Raw genomic sequence first — 17,598 nt, 5'->3', positions numbered from 1 at the left:
AAATTGTGATCATTATAAGATATGACATAACTTTTAACATTTCAGTGAGAGTTTGGTAGAAAGCACTGTAAGTTTGATATGGCCATAAAAGCATGTAAATCCATTCCTGACCTTTATTTAATTACTTTATGTACAAGTTGGTTTTAAACTGTTGGTTGACACAAAGTTACTTCTGCCACGGAACACAAGGCAATGCACCGCTTAATGACAAGCGACCAAAAATCAATTTGTAATCTGATTTGAGGTTTTTGATTTCCTCTGATGAGTTTAGATTTCATTAAAAGCCAGCTCTTGCAAAGATAAAAGAAATCCTTGAAGGGTAAAAACAGGGAATTGTCTCAAAGAATATAAAGAAATTCCACTCTTTGTGCTATTTGTTCACTCTGTTAATTGTGAGGTGCGGTATGTGATGCCACTTGGCAGATGCACCGCTATCAAGCCTTGGGATCAGCAAAAGTCAAAAAACGCACAAGGGCTCACATTCAGAAATCGTTCTTTGGCATATTGACACTTCTGGTATCAACAATAGTCATTATCTGCTTACAGCAAGATCTCAGCTTCCCATTAACATAATAAGTAGCGATCGCTCTAAATCGCCGATGCTGCCTATCTACATCCTCTTAATTGTATGTATTCTGTGGAAAATTATCATTTGGGTGTGTTGCCTTGATGAGAAATTGACATTTTCCGACCCACTATTTGTGGCTACTCAGTGAGGCAGATAAGGTTTATAATTCTTGATTAAGGAGGGCAGCTATTCTTACAGAGGTCTTTTTTATTGCTCTAGTTGACCTAGTTGATGAGTATAGATTTCATGATGCCTTTTTCAGCATTTGAACTATAAAGGGTTCAAACTGATGCCACCCCTTATAGACAAAAGATAACCTTGCCCTTTGAATATATTGATTCTTTATTAAATAGGCTGTTTAATGCAATGAAATGAGGCATTAGATTGAAGCCCATTTCAAGTGCTTTGAATAATCTTTAAAAGGTTGGTAACTTTAAAAGGCTGCTTTACTGTAAGTGGCAGATGCATAAACACACTCTTTTGTTCTTGGATAGGAGATTGGAGTTATATTACCCCGCAAAGGTTGACTTCTGCTAACCCCTGAAAATTTTGTTCTCTTTCTGTCATTGTGCAAGTTACTTGCAAAGCATTTCTGTGTCCAAATAAATGTATTGCTAATCGAAATATGCATCTTTATACAAAAGTGTATGTATGTCATTAGCCAAATGCACTAGCTACTAAAATAAGTTATGCATATTTATTCCTGAGAAAACCAATTAAGGAGCAACATGTGCCAGTACTAATTTACACTGTATACTTTAGCAGACTATAAAGCCAAAACATGTCAAAACACATCTTCTGATATATGTTGAGAAGTAAAGAAATGTAAATGTAGCTGATCTGAAAAAGAATATATCTAAAGGATGATATTATAAAAGTTCGCATCAAGATGGATCTGACAAATGAAATATTTTGACATTTGCCTGATATATATTTTATTACAGTTTTCCCATTACGTAAAGAGGAAACAGCTTTTGCTTCACCACACTTGACAAAGTATTCCATGTTGGCATTGCTGAGCACACATAAAATGTTTAATTTGCTCATTACTAGTATACGGATAATTTACTATTTATTGGTTTAACAGTCTTAATATTGTAGCACCAAATGACATTATGACTGCTAAACCTCAACCATTCCAGAACCAAAATATGTAAGACAAGGGCCAGAGTCCTGAGTATTCGAAGGGAATGGTGGTGTATCTTTTTTCTGGAGTTTTCAGTTTACACCAGTAAATTAATTCCCCATTGAAGATGTCACTTTCAGATTAATCATTGAAAAACAACAAAAATAGGCCAGAGGGCAACAGACCGTTGTTTAAAAAAAAAATGTCCATTTCACAGTGAGAAGATGGGTTTAATAGCTGTAAATAAGCCTTTTCGCATTTAATTTCTAACTCCTATTATTATGTGCATTTAAAAATGCCCCAAACTTCATGTCAAACTGTCTAAACATAGTCTTCACACTTTGGTAATTATTTGATAACTTTATTAGAACTAACTTGGATTTTTCTTTAGGTACAAGACAAGCTTTTGAGATCACAAAAAGTCCCTTCTGTAGGTCAAATCTATATCCTAAATATATTTGCACTTGAATACAGAAACTTGTATTTTGAAATTTAAATAAAATTGAGATTAAAGCTGTGTCTGAAGCATGTAAAAGGTGCACAGAGCAATAGTACTGTTAAAAAATAAAACACTCAAGGCTCATGGAGACATGCAGAAATTTAACCATTTTGAAGGAAAAAATATTTTTAAAAATCATAATTAGAAAATGACCTCAACTGTTTTGCTGGTCTTCCTTATATTTATATAAGCACATCTTTCAACACATATTCTGAGACCTCATATTAAATTACTGAAAAAGTACTTCACAGACAAGAAATACTTTAATTAAATATCGTGTAAAATGAACAGTTTTTTATACAGTTAAATATCTGAAAAATGTACAGATAAAACAATCTTACTGTAATTTTCTTAACAGTTATTTCTACCATGTAGTGAAGCTTTAAGATTGAAGACAAGGAAGCAATGAGTGCATTGACTAATTAATCTAAAACACAAAACCATACTGCAGTAATGATGAATCTTGCAATTTTTTTTCCACATGTACATGACTTCCTTTTGGAACAAGATTCTCAGATATGAGAAAAATCTGAGATGTTTCCATGTAAATATGATGTATGAAGCTATCACAGAGTAAATGTGTTGCACATTCAGCACATGTGATACGATTCTTTTAACTTTTGAGTTAAACAAAATAACTGTTACTAAATGTGCATTTTGCCCAGAATGACAATATATGTTCCCCATTGCGACTCAACCTCCAAAGCTGCTGCAGTTTGCAAAATATTTTGCATGCAGCTTTAGCAAATCACACAGTGCTATGCAAAGGCACAAAAATGGTCAAGTGATGTCCCTATTTTCTGCCTTTGCAAACAGGCTTGGGCATTGTCAGGCATGAAATATTGGGAAAGAAATTTCCACTTCCAGACACTGCAGTACGATACTTCCATTCTGAGGACTTGCCCGGTACAACAGAGTGGAGGCTTGCGGGGGATTAGAGTAAGTGTTCGTACAAAGTTTGTGCTTTTTACACCATAGATCATCCTTGACAGCTGCAGTGATGATTATCAATTGTGGTGTAAACCAATGACAGAGTGGCACCAAAGTTACTGTCAAGAACTCCAATGTTAAGGCATCAGAGAAGTCTTTCTGTATTTAATTGTTATCAATCTTTTAATCAAACATCAGTTTACCAGATGAACTGAAGTTTCCATTTTGACTTTAGGCCTCCAAATTTTTTTTTCCAGTAAATACATTTTTTTACTATGTGGCAAATCCATGGGTGGCAGCTAAAAATGAATATTACATTCTAAATAATTTACAACCACAAATTGGGTCATCCTCCTGTGGCTGCTGCACATGCACGCTTTCTACTATTATTTATTACAGCCATGTGGCACAAACAATTCCTTTTGACTATACAACAACAATTTTATTCAAAATTATTTGTTCAGATAACTTAAAAATTATATAAAAATAAACAATGAATTTGATTTTTCTCAAATAAAAAAAATGGACGAAAGGTCTGAACAAATCAACAGATTCCGCTAGTAAAAATGAAACATATGGACAAAGCAATCTCATAAAATGAAATAGATGTAGGCAAATGTTCTTGGCTTAATGCTCCTTAGGCATCACAATACCTGGCCGTGACAAACAAATACATACAAGATCAAATAAAATGAAGGAAAGCAATATACAAAATTTCAAAGATAAATACAATATTTATATTGGTATGTTACAAAAAATTGTTCAGTGACTGTGTTTATGTGAAAGAAAGTGTAGCAATGAAGACTAGGACTTATTTTACTCCTTACAGACTTCATAAGGAATAAAACCTCTCTCCTTAATATTAAGTGGATCTGAAAAATTCAAGACAAGTGTATAAATATTTAGCTACAACTTTGGCAAAATCACAAAATTCTACAATATTTTATAACCACATACAAAACACATTAGGGAGAAGGATCTAGAAGTCAAAGGACAACTTTCTGGTACAAGGAACATAGACTTCACAGTAGCCTAAGAATGCAATAGTATACAGTGCTAGCAAAAGTTGAAAAAACATTGCAGATCACACTTGTTTAACAGGAAGCTCTAGCAGTGGAAGTATAGTCTTTACCAACAGACAGTAGCTTTTGTATCTCTGTCAGTGTGCTTGTTGAAGGCAAGAGAAGAATTTTTGCAATATCAAAGTTACAATTTCTAACTACAATAAGTTACAAATTTCAGGATTTTTTAAGATGAATTTAAGCATGATAACTTTCCCCTAGCCCTCCGTAGGTCCCCATGTCTTAAATCATACATTTAATCTTCTCCTTCCAGTTCAATGGCTTATACCTCCTTGGCCCCTTCCTCACCCACCCCAGAAAAATTATTTCACATTATAGAGATACACAACCATTGTGAACCTAAATATAGTACTGAAAAATGTTCTGCTTGAGGAATATTTCAACCGTGTTTCATGATAATCAAAATGGTGCGTCCACAACGTTTCTCCCAACACATAGCAAGAACTAGACATAGCCAAGACGTCATCTGAAACTTTATACAAAATAGGCATTGCTTTTTTTTGTTTCTTCAAGATAGAGAAATGTGAAAATATGAGGAAGTTCTGTTAATAAAATGAAATTGTTCATGAAGAATTAGGTTGCTTGCAGATCATTTCCTAATGGTTTGAGTAAATTCAATAATAATGTTTTTATTTTGTTCTTAACAGTAGAAGGATCTGGTCATTTTTGTTTTCAATGTTGCTCATAATTTTCCAACAGCATCTTCAGATGTAATGAACATCCCCTGAAGTTCATCCTCAGACTCTTGGTGTTGCTCTAGGTAAACAAATGTGGTCTTACATTGGAGGGACTACAAGCCCAGACATACCTAAAACAGAAGAAAATGAAATACTATTGGCAAATCGTTTGCGTATAAATGATATTAGCTCTTATATAATATAATTAAACTCCAAAATGCTAGCTGTAGGAACAAGTTATTGGATTGGACTGAGCATTCTTGTCTGCAGCTGTTTAGTATGGCTCATGCAGGTCCAGGCTAAAAAATCTGAAATGTGCTTTTTAACAAGACAGCCTACAAAGACTTCACTTTTAAAAGAGGAACAATCTGACATTTTAGGTGAACAGCATACTGCCTACCACATGTGTGATATTTCTCTTAGCGTTTTGTTAATGGCATACAGTGGTCCAGACTCCCTGGAGATTTCCTCTGCTGACAGGTGAGAAACAACATGGTCAGTTCTGGTAACGTCAGACAGGACCAACTCACTCAGTAGTCAAGGACCAGACACTTCTCAGGTTCCTTAAATTGAAATCTTAGCAACCTTGCCTCTTTTCTTGCAGCACTTTGACTTTAGCTGGGGACCTCAATTTTTGCTTTCTGTTAATTGCATTTTATCATAACAACTGTGTTTCTAAGCCAACGGCTGTTTAAGATCAAAAGTCTCCAGTACCTCAAACCATTATATACTAAACACATAGCATTTACATTTCTTAACTACTCTGAATTGTTCAATTTCTACCTTTGCTCTTCGCCTACAAACAATCTATGTCACAGACGACCAAGACCATTCATAGAATATGCATTCATAACCAAGAGTATTACATACTTCATATTTAGTTGACATGATGAGGTATAAAAGTCAGACACTCAGTGAACAAGTCAACAACAGTTTAAATGGTGTTTATGGGGCTGTAAATATTCATGAATTTTTAAATTATTCTATATTTTCCAATAAAAATTGTCTTTATTTTACTGAAACGTTGAAATAATATTTCTGGGTTACTTTAGAAATTCGAAACAAAGACCATGAGCAAATCATTTGAAAGGAAATTATATTGAATTTACATACATTCATAATCTGATCTATGTATTTATACAGTACTTTTTTTCTGAATGGCATTTCAGATATTCAAAAGTAGTTGTTATAATAAGATTCTACTCAAACTTGACTTAATTACTTAAACATCAAAACTGGACACACGGAAGGCAAATTGCAAATCTGGAATAATATCAAATTAACCTACAGATAAAGTATTACTGATACAGAAGTTATTTTATCTTCTGGATAAACTGCAGCTTCTAGTCTGCGCAGGACTTTGAGGTCACGTCTAATAGCATTTTGAAGCATTGCTCTCGTCTACCGTGTAAACGCACGAAGTAAAATCAAAGCCGCAATGAATGCTGTGAAATTCTCCAAATTATATTATTTCCAAATCTTTCCTAAAGGGTACAAATATAGTGTCAGGAACACCAAAGCATTTCAATAAAGCTCCATCGCATGCTTAAAGATGAAACAGAGAAAGCTGAAACGCTGACAAGCACTATAGAAGCACACACTCTGATTACAAAACAAAGTGCATCTGGCCACGGTCCGGCTTCAACTTGTTTTGTGCATTACTGGCTTAATTAGGTAATTGATTAGCCAGTGCAAACTATACAATTGCAATATATTTGTTTTTGGTTTCCGCTGTGGGAAAGATGTGTGAATTTTAATGTGTATTATTGTATGGGATGAGCATGCCTGAAGGTGGATCAGGAAATGAAGGATACTAGCTCACCTTGAAGTCCATTTCCATTTGCACTGGTGCAAGATGGTGGAGGAGAGGCTTGAGGCCTGACAACAGGAGCAAATGCACTCTTTTGTTTCACTGCAGAGATGACATTGGCAGGTGAGAATGAGAAAATGCCGTGTGTACTGCTACAGTTTGAAGGGAGGGTGACCGAAGAGGCTGCCATGGTAGGGCTTGACGGCACTACTGCAACAAAGCAAAAAAAAAATCAGGCTGAGACTTCGGTTTGCACTGTACACAAGGCGTAGTAGAGGAGGCCTTTAAAACAATTTTAGATATATTACAAAAATTTAGAAATAAAATGTCCCAGCTAGGCCACTCTCTGGATAATAGGCAAACTCTTCTCTGATGGACTGTTTGTCATATATATACATAGCAAATGTACTTTCGATCAGTTTTGGCTTGGAACCCAGATACCTAATGCTCATTGAAGTCTGAATTTATTAGTTATTTATGTCCAGCCTCCAGAGTCACCCCTCCTTTTATCCAGCAGCTGATAACTCACAAAAAAAAATAATGCAAGCATTTATTCAAGATAAAACTGCACATGGAGCCGCTGCTTATATTGTACTAGTAAAGCAGACACTTACTGCCATAGGGAGAGTTGGCTGATGAACCGTTCAGAAATCCAGGAGAGCCTGGTACCCCCAGGTTGGTCATTGCTGCATTACCATATCCATTCATGCTGTTGCTGACTGTGTTATAATTGGACTGCTGAGGGGTGCTGCTGGGAACGTAGCCACGCGGGGAAACACTACTTGTGTTGCGGCTGTACCCTACTATAAAAGCAAAAGTTTACATTGTAATACTTGAAAGGCTCTTTCAGAAATCTTTGCACTGATTTTCTAAATATTATCATGCTTTGCCAAAAGTTAAAGGAAATCTGTTGAAAGATTAATTTTGTTCTTGAAGGTAATTTAGCTGCAAGAACTGCTCCCAGAGACTCAGTAGTACAATTGATTGCTAAAAAATGGCTAATGTGCCTTTAGTCTTAAAATCAGATATTTTGGTGAAAAATATTCCGAGCTAGCTGACTGGAAATTCATCATTCAATGCTAGTGCTAGGTTCACTATGTGGTAGCATCAATACATTCTACACCACTACCAATACTTATTCTATTAAAGTCAACGGAAAGAATTCTGGAGATGAAGTATAATTCACTGTCACTACTATATAGAATATTCAGCACTAACAAATTGGTGGTGAACTTCTAAGCCTGCATGTCCTAATGTGATACCTCCACAGTTAGTTTCGATAAAGTTGCATTTAGAAACATTTCCCATTCTTGCCTCAGAGTCAGAAGTTTGTGAATTCAAGTTCGAAAAGCAGAGACACAAGAGACTGTAGAACTGGGGCTCACATGCTTTTTCATATCATGGACCCCTACCATTAACCGAGGGGGCTGTGGACCCCAGGCTGAGAAGCCCTGCTGTAGATACTGGAATCAGAGCAACAGACAATCGGCTGGAGGAACTGGATGGATCGAGGAGCATGAGTGAGGGAAGGAAGTGTCCGCACTTTGGGGCAATACCCTGCATTAGTCTTGATGCAAGGTCTCAAACCAAAATGATAACGGCTCCTTTCCCCACCAGATACTACCCAACTCACTGAGTTCCTCCAGCACACAGGCATTTCAGTGCAGATGCACTCCTGGGTTTTTTTATTTGGCAGTTTTTTTATTTGGAAAATGAAACAGATTGGATGTAATGTTTTGTGTCATTTAAGAGGAGGGATGATCTACTTGAAACACTTAAGGTTCTGAAAAATCTCGTTGGTTGGATGCTTATGCTGGTGGGGGATTCCAGAACTAAGAGGCATAGCCTCATAATAAGTTTCCCATTTAAGACAGAAAAAGAAAAGAATTTCTTCTCTCAGGGAGAAGTAAATCTTTGAAATATTATACTCCAAATAGCAGTAGATATTGAATTATTGTGCATATTCAAGACTGGAATGGGGAATTGTGGGTTATGGATGTCAGGTAGGGTAGAGGTGTCAAGAACATTGATCAGATCAGTCACAACCTTGTTGAATGGTTCAGCAAGTTTGAGTGGCTACACAAGAACTTCTCTTCTTATGAATAATTCAATACTGTGAGAATGCTATACTATAATATGCTCCTACTTTCATATAAACGTTAACCCAGGGCCTAGAATGTTCTCTCAGGTGGAGGTAAGAAAAAACCAATGGCTTTATATTAGTCGAGCTATCTGGTGTGCTGGGCAATACTTATCCCTCAATCAACATCACTAAAACAGACCAACAGGTCATTACACAGTTACACAGTGTTTTTTTTTTGAGGAAGCTTGCTGTGTTTAAATTAGCTGCTGTGTTTTCTACATTTGAACAGTGGCTGTACTTCAAAAGTACATCATCGCCGTAAAGAGTTTTGGGACATCCCAAGGCTATGAATAGCTCTGTTTAAATGCAAGTCACTTTTCTTCTTTTGAGGAACTACAATAAATGCTGTATTAAAATATCAAGTTGATTGGCTGCTGCTTTCTGGTGTGCAGTGGCTACCTGATAAGCAGCACATTTCCCTTTCACTCAATGATAGGGCATATAAAAGAGTTTTTCAATCATATGCTGTCAGCCACTCTCACATTCAGTTATACTAGTAACTATCAACAATCCTGAGTCACCATCTGAAGCAGTAAGAAGAATGAACTTTTAGTATTTGAAGTTTCTCAAAATGGCACATCCAGCAACAAGGAGCTTTATTACATTCACATAACCTTTAAAATTCCACCTCAAGCATGTCTCGCTTAAGTATGTTATTTTGCAACAAATAATACAAAACATTTAGTTAACATTATACATACTGATTACTATTTTTTAGTTATCAATGCAGATTATTAATAGGTAAGCTTGCTTTGATTAACTGTTTATTCTTCATGACATCCTATACCTGAAGCATGAAACATCCTTATTGATGTCCACCACAAAATGTAAATGGGTGAAAATGAAAACTATTAAAAACACACTGTTAATATTCTAACATAACTAAAACAAATGAGCAATTAACTTAAGCTTTAGGTGATACGTAGCAATCTGACCAAGTAAAATTAAATCATCACAACTGATTAACAATATTATTGCCGAATGGTCCCTTTCATGAACGGGTTCTTCTCAATTTGCAGTAGTAATACTGTTAGTGTTATTACTAGTATAGTTTGTTTTGATCAGTTTGAAATTCAAGGTAACTTTCATTTCCTCTTAAACTTTTGAGATTTGTATGGCAAAATAAATCAGATTATTACTGCTGGCCAAAATAATCACTGCAGAATAGGAAAATATTATCACACAGTTATTAGTTAGGTTCCATTAAACATCTTGATTGTAAGTCAGCTAAAATAAACTGACTCACTTTCCTCTGGCAGGACAGTCCCAGGTAGATTTTTCAGTTCTGTAGAGGAGTTGATGCTAAAGAGCAACACTAATTTACTGAGTAGCTACCAAGGTTGTGATTACCACATTCACAGATCATTCCCAGCCATTCTTTGAGCAATTACTAGAACTTTAATTCCAGCTCAGTGTGTTCATATGACAGTACAAACACATCCATAAAATATATAAACGTACTTAATGCATTGGAGATGATGCTCACAGAGTCCTCAGGAAGGATAAAAATGAGCTTATACTTCATGTGGAACATTAAGTTATCCCACAAATTTGTGTTTAATTTGGCACTAAAGGTCATTCAAAAAAAAATTGTTCAAGAGACTATATATAAAGCATTAAACTTAAATTAATAGGGAATTTATTCCTATCAGAATCAGATTTAAAATCACTGACATATGTCGTGAGATTGTTAACTTTACGGCAGCAGCACATGATAAATAAATAAAGAGAAAAAAACTGACAGCTACAGTAAGTATATATATTAAATGGTTAAGTATTGCAAAAAAAAGTAGTGAGGTATTGTTCATGGGTTCAGCATTAACTTAGAAATCATTTGGCAGAGAAGAAGCTGTTTCTGAATCGCTGAGTAGGTGCTGAGTGTGTATCATGAGGAACCACTGATAACCCATGCAAGATATTACGATTTGTGAACTAGCAGGGTTTTAAGTCTGTAGGTTTCTTTATTTTGTTTGCTACTCTTTATCTTGCAGTTCATTCATAAATTTACACTGTCAAACACATTTCAAGTTTATGCATAATGGCTGATTGTTTCTCATTTTCCAACACAGCAGATGTGTAACTATTTGAAACAATAGCATGGTACCTGATTTAGGCACTTTATGCAGGGAGAGTAATTCACTGCCAAGCCAAAGTAACAGGGGTTGAGGATGTTTTACAGTTGGACTGTTAAACGACAGGCAAAGAGATCAATTAGTTAAAAGGACTATGAAATATTACCAAAGTGTCTAAAGTTAATGCAAGGCAGGACTTGTTGACACTGAGGTGAAACGGTTGCTGTAGGAACTTATCTCCAGAACACCAACATACCTTGGTCATTACCCTGTGATGACTCTGACACATTGACTGCTAGTTGGCTGCTGAAAGAATTAACTCCCATCATACCACTGTGAGCTGGGGTGTTGCCGAGAGTAGGAAGCTGGTTGTGATTACGTGGCACACTGTACAGAGCTTCAGCAATATCAGCTGCACGTTTGAGAATTATCTCCTGGAAATTAGATAGAATATTGCACATACACATAAAAGTGACTTACTCCAAATATAAAAGGAAACATTATGCAACTTAGATTTCAGAGATAAAGACGTTGTATATTTATGGCTCATCTCACGGCATCTTTCTGAAGGTTTATTATGAATGTATTTCACTGCTGTCGTAGAGATTTCCTTTCAGAATGGACTCACAACTAATCTCTAAATGTGAGTCATCTTGACAAAAAGAACTTGCTGCGAGAAACAAATGAATGGTTTAGCTTTGCCCTGAAAGCAAGGTATTACATCAAGCTGTCCAGCAGCTGATGTTCAAAATATAAAACAATATAAATTACAGTAAAATCCTCTTCTTTGCCAAAGCTTGCAGCCTGAAGAATTTATATTTTCAACATTTCACAACAATAGGCAATAAATTCCAAGTTAAAAGTGCAAATCCACACTCAAACTTTACTGTATAAAGACCTCAGAATATTAACTAATAGCCTAATCATGCAACTATTTAACTATCAAGATTATTTGGAAACAAGACTTCTATGTCATGTGTCAAATCAAGATTATTACAGTTTGATCTAACACAAAACTATATTCTTACTTTGAATTTTTCAATAAACAGATTTACTTCCAAAATAATTGCTATCACCTATTAAATACAAATAAAAATTACCTCTTGCATAAATAATAAATTTACATGTCACATCCATAATACAACATAGTTGAATAATACGAAATAGGTAGGAGGATCTCTCTCTCTCTTTATGTGGATAAGTTCAACTTTCATTTACAGATAAATAATGAATACTTGTTATTTCCTTTATCGATTAAACAATTTGGGGGGGGAAAGTCCCTCAAACAACCACTACTGTGGAAGTTTGTTCTTGGATTTTTAGGTGAAAGTACTTTTGCTTATGAGTCGGGTCTCGGCCTGAAACGTCGACTGCGCCTCTTCCTATAGATGCTGCTTGGCCTGCTGCGTTCATCAGCAACTTTGATGTATGTTGCTTGAATTTCCAGCATCTGCAGAATTCCTGTTGTTTTTTTTGCTTATGAGACTGAGTTTCAACGCTCATTCTAGTAATCTGAACATAGTGCAGTACCAAGGGTTGCACAGTTGGAAATGCCAGTATCCTAATGACCTGCTCTGTCATTCGGACATAAAATTTCCAAGATATTTTTTCAAAAAGTTAGAATGTCTTATTTTTTGGTCCATATAGCCTCAGTCAGCATTAATCAAAAAAGAGATAATGCGGTGGTCATAACATTGCTATTGGTCAGAACCTGCTATGGCAATGTGGCTATTGCATTTTTTTACATTATAGCTTCACTTCACTTCAGATGTACTGTTCAGAATGTCCTGACAGGAACAAAGAAGGCAATGTAAAAACAAGACTTTATTTCAATAACAAGCAAGCTGCAAGATTTCAATATACAATATATAACATGCATGGTGATATTTCCTTGAGCTGGATTTTGCTGGTAAACAAAATCAAGTCCAAGAATTCCACACGTGCGTAGGGAAGTGTAGGCTTAACGACAGATTTAAAACGCCAAAACTGACAATTTGCTCTCCATGGAGTCCAGCAACTGAGTTCAATTTACGCTGGGGAATCAGCTGTTGGATCCCGCTCTAGGTTAGACCTGACACAGGATCCTCGACCCTATTGATTTCAGTGGGGTTCCCCGGACTGCAGCAAATGAAATGAAAGGAAAGGAAGATTATTTTTAATCAGTTTGGCTTAGTTTAATATTTTTGAAATGATTTATTATTTTATTACAATTTTCATAACTGTTTAATTTCCTTCAGCTATTCCATTCACCTTTAAAAGTATTAGAATGTCTTGGAATGTCAGTAGCTTTGAGATATTTAAAAATGCTCACAGCTTTGTATAACCAGCCAAGTTTGTGTTTAGAGTTGTAGACTGCAGTGAAGGGGACTGTGCGGAAGAGCATTGGCAATTGTCAGGTAGTATTTCAGGAGCACCAGTCGAGGCTTTTCCAGACACTTAGGACATGCTGCTGGAGTCCAGGATTTCCTGGGCTCGTAAGGTAGGCTAATCTTAGTCGTCTTGTTAATGCAAAAAGGCATGATGAAAGTCAGGGCACTATCTCCAGGCAGAGGGTCTGGACCATTACTGCTTGACCTCCATATCACCCAGCTGTTAACAGAGTAATTGTAGCACTTGTGTGCTGCCATATCCCTTCAGCCAGCGCTGAATAGTAAACTGTGGGTTCCATTTATTTTCTAGTTTTGCTTTGGGGTGTAATTTTGCACAATCAACTCCATATACATTTATAAAAACAAGATCAGGCTTCCACCCATCTCTTATGGTACATTTTTCATATGTATCGTATCAAGATATCAGATACTGTTAATAAACTATTAAAGCTTCACTTTGATGTTATATGTTTTGTAATAAGTGTTTAGTTATATTATTTAATATAACATGCTGAATTATTCATTCGTTTGCTACACGTTAGTTATTCTTAACATACCTGGTTGTTGTGTGGCATTCCATATAGGGCCTCTACTAAATCAGCTGCTCTCTTCAGTAATACTTCCTGCAGTGAGTTAAATATTGAATAAAATCAGTCAGTGAATGCATAATACATCAACAGTTTGAATTTGTCTCTGCAAGTCCAATGGAAAGATACATAGGCAAACACACACACACACACACACGCACACAAAATCAGGAAAACGACTTCAAATCAAGAACTGTAAATAAAGCTGTTCAAATTCATTAATGTAGCTATTTTGTGAACACAGATCTCCATAAGACTACCTCTTAATACATGCTTTAGTCTCTAGCTAAGATGCTGAATTAAAGAAAGGTAAGCCTGAGTTTTAATGATGTAGCCTTGTGGGTATTTAACAAACAAACACATGGTAGATATGAAAGGTACAGGCACCACTTCTGGCTGCTAATTCCTCGGACTTTAGTAGCGAAGAACAATGAGCAATTTTCCATATCTTAATTAAACTGGCTGTGTCTTCAAAGACACCATCTCACCCCTAATTCATGCCCCAAATTTGCAAGAGGGTTCAATGCTTATTCCTCTTTATTCTGAACAATGAAGTGAATTAACTTAGGTTAATCTAGTTCTTTCATAATGACATTAAGAAATTTTTCAATTAACCTCTTTGACTGCATGTTGTAAAGGACTTCATAAATGACTTCACATCCAGAGATTGTAGAGTACTTATGCCTGAGGGTATGGATGAACTGAATTTTGTCTTATCCCTGTCTGAATTCCTCTTTTTAGTTTTACAGTTGCATGGACTAATTCACAATTTAACTCTATTAATGAAGAAAACATGCCATGTACAATTTTACAAATTTGCTGTTCTTTGAAAAACACACTGCCATGACCAAATGATGGGTTTTCTAATTAAAGGCTCACATCAGCAGAGAAAAGACAAAAATTGACCTCCTGTGAAGTAGCGCAGGAGCTGTCTCTGGTGCTGATACTTTGCAATAGTTTGCAAAAGGTTAAAATTAATGCATTCTTTTAACCTTTTCATGTAAATAGACTTCAGCTGTTTGCAGCCAAAAATAATACGGTGAGTGCCTTCTACCATCAAATTTAAACTAGCATTTCAAAGGAAAATATGTGTGTTTGTAGCACTAACCATGGCTCAAAGTGTCTTTCATCTCAAAGAACGGACCCATCCTTTATTTATCAAGATTAATCACTGTAGGCATCACTTCTTGCGCATGCCATACGTTTATCGGAACAGCATTTAATATAGAAAGTTACCGGTTGGATGGCTCGTACAATGGGCATTTACCTCTGAAATTGGTGTCTATGCTTGATGTTGCATGCATCTAGTTTGCATACAAATAAAGAATTATACTTGTCATGAAGCAGGTACAATCAATGGAAGGCACAGCTGTCTTAATCAGGTTTCATCAGCAAGAGCAGCTCTCTCTGAGCAAGATAAAGTGTTTTTCAGAGGTGTTAATAATTACTCATAATCTCTCCTATCATATTGCAAGATTTTTACATGCTTTTCAATTTTAAGCAACGATTAAAGCAATTAAGATGGGTGCATTTACCAGCTATTTTTCATTCCCAGAAAATATCCTACACCTACTTGTCCATATGCTACTTTGCAACTGGAACATAAGGCTAGTTTAGGAAATGATGTGAGCTCTCATCACTAATCTGCCTATTACTGGATAGTATCTTAACTAATGAACTCTACTTCCAGCACTGCTCTTGAGAGGTGGTCTAGTAATATTACAGAGAGACAAAAAGTGGAACCCAATCAGTCAAGGATATTCTGAACAAGTTTGTTTTGCAACAGTATGCCTAGCTGATGTACACAGCCTCATGCTGTGAATACGATTAGTGGGGAATGGTGGCTGAAAGCATTTCAATGGAAATTTCTAAACCTTAGCCATAAGTGTAATTGGCTGCTTTTCAATAGGACATAACAGACTTCAAGTTAAATGGAAACTATTAAACCTCAGATGATTTCAGCAGTTGTTTCACAATGAGTGTACAATTTTATTATTGCCAGTATTCATACTTGTACTCTGGTCTGAAACAGTTCGAATATACATGATTATTCACATGCCCGATCACCTAGAATAGCATATATCATCACAGTTAGAAAAGGTAACCAAGGTGATGTTGCTGCAGGTGCTAATGTCATTATAAAACTGTAAAGCAATTATTCTGTTAGTTCTTGCCTCGGGTTATGAATACAATGAAGAGAGTAGAACCATTAGATGTAGCTACTTCAAAAACGCAAGGAACGAAGATGAATTTTAATGCTTGGGTAATTGCTCAACATGGATGCATTCCAAATAAATTTTTGTATATTAGACAAAGGAAAACATAATAGACTTGTGTTTGCCGCTAGAAATAGGGGGAAAAGATGAAATGCGTGCAATTAATTATGCTGGAAAAACCATCCTTTGCTTACTCACTTTAGATTAAATATAATTTGTCAAGGCAGACTAGAATACATAATTTATTTTTCTATCTTCTGCTTGTTAAAATATTATATATTGTAGAGCTAAATTATGCAATCTTAAAACAAGCCTTAAGAAGAATGAGAATTCTTCTGTCTCTGTTCACTTAAAAGCTTTACCTTTCAATCTTTGTTTTTAGCACTTGAATGCCTTTTCTTATTGCTTTGTTTTCATTGGATTTGTGTATAACATTTGCCTATTTGTGCCACTCCCATAGGGTCAGTCAGCTCGTTTTTGATGTTGTCTAAAATTAGGAGGTAAACTTCAATTCAGCCCAACTTCTTGTCACTATAGCAACATTATTAGTGTATGTCCAAAGCAATACATGCAGAAAGTATTGGCTTTCTGTCGCAGTACAATTATCCGTCAGACCACGTGCATTACGGATCTTCAAAAAAATTGCTGAAAAAAAATCAATACTGTGGTAATATTATCAACTCCAGGGTGAAGTCATGGTGGAAGGAGCTCTCTCCACTGCTCAGCTTTAGTGAGATATACTATTTGCATTCTTAGAGTTACATCTTTTATTTCTGTTATTTTACACTGTTTGTAATGCTCTATGGCGATTTTTTTTATTCCCGTTCTTGTTTGATTTAAAATATACGTTGGGGCCAATTGCTATTTTACTTGGAAGCTGCTATGACCCTGGCAAACCAACCTCAGACGGCTGGCTTAACAATGATGAATCGCTTGGCAGTTTAATTTACATGCCGCTGAACTCCACATTTGGGTCCATTAGAACAAAATCAAATATTTATGTTGTTTATTGAAACTGCTAGATTTCATCTTATCCAGTGATCGTTTTGTGTGAAGCCTGAACAATACTGCTTCACCTGAATTAAAAGAGCTAAGTAATGCAGCACTTGTGGGTGTACGCTAACTGGCCTGTCATGTTCTAAGCCTGTAAAAAAATGCACATGCTAAATCTTGCTTCATGCTTTATACTCCAAAGAAGAATACTTTATTCCTTTGTCTATTATCAGTGACACGGCATTTTGTAAAATCCTAAAACAGGACATGTGACGCAAAAACACCAATGTTTAAAGCATTCAAATTATCTTCAATTAACAAATGCAGCTAAGTTAACAAGAGATGAAAAATCTAACTTTTTTTTCCCCTAACGTTACCATTACAAAATTTTAAGGAACATAGAAGTCAAATACTTGAATTTTTATAGCAATGACGGATGCTACAACCCATTGCTATGAGCCTTATATTGAACTGCTGGAAAGTCAAAACACACTTTCCCCCCCAAAAAAATGGTCTTGCTATTTAT

General features: G+C 35.8%; 1 protein-coding gene across 6 annotated transcripts in view; it reads right to left on the bottom strand.

The window, feature by feature from the left end:
- Nucleotides 1-2,074: 2,074 nt before the first annotated feature.
- Nucleotides 2,075-17,598, bottom strand: part of ebf3a (EBF transcription factor 3a) — a 122,165-nt gene continuing 106,641 nt past the window's right edge. For 3 of the 6 annotated variants that reach the window (XM_063071800.1, XM_063071799.1, XM_063071801.1), the window contains 5 exons: nucleotides 13,834-13,899; nucleotides 11,164-11,341; nucleotides 7,307-7,495; nucleotides 6,705-6,902; nucleotides 2,075-5,013 (listed from right to left, as the gene is read on the bottom strand). In XM_063071800.1, the coding sequence (XP_062927870.1) occupies nucleotides 4,982-5,013; nucleotides 6,705-6,902; nucleotides 7,307-7,495; nucleotides 11,164-11,341; nucleotides 13,834-13,899 (663 nt within the window). In that variant the 3' untranslated portion in view covers nucleotides 2,075-4,981. The remainder of the gene's footprint in view (nucleotides 5,014-6,704; nucleotides 6,903-7,306; nucleotides 7,496-11,163; nucleotides 11,342-13,833; nucleotides 13,900-17,598) is intronic. The other 3 variants (XM_063071802.1, XM_063071803.1, XM_063071804.1) reach the window with 2 other exon arrangements.

This window comes from Mobula hypostoma, chromosome 19 (genome assembly GCF_963921235.1).
Source record: "Mobula hypostoma chromosome 19, sMobHyp1.1, whole genome shotgun sequence".
Taxonomy (NCBI): domain Eukaryota; kingdom Metazoa; phylum Chordata; class Chondrichthyes; order Myliobatiformes; family Myliobatidae; genus Mobula; species Mobula hypostoma.
The sequence above is the reverse complement of the archived record's forward strand: the minus strand, read 5'-3'. Positions and strand labels throughout refer to the sequence as shown.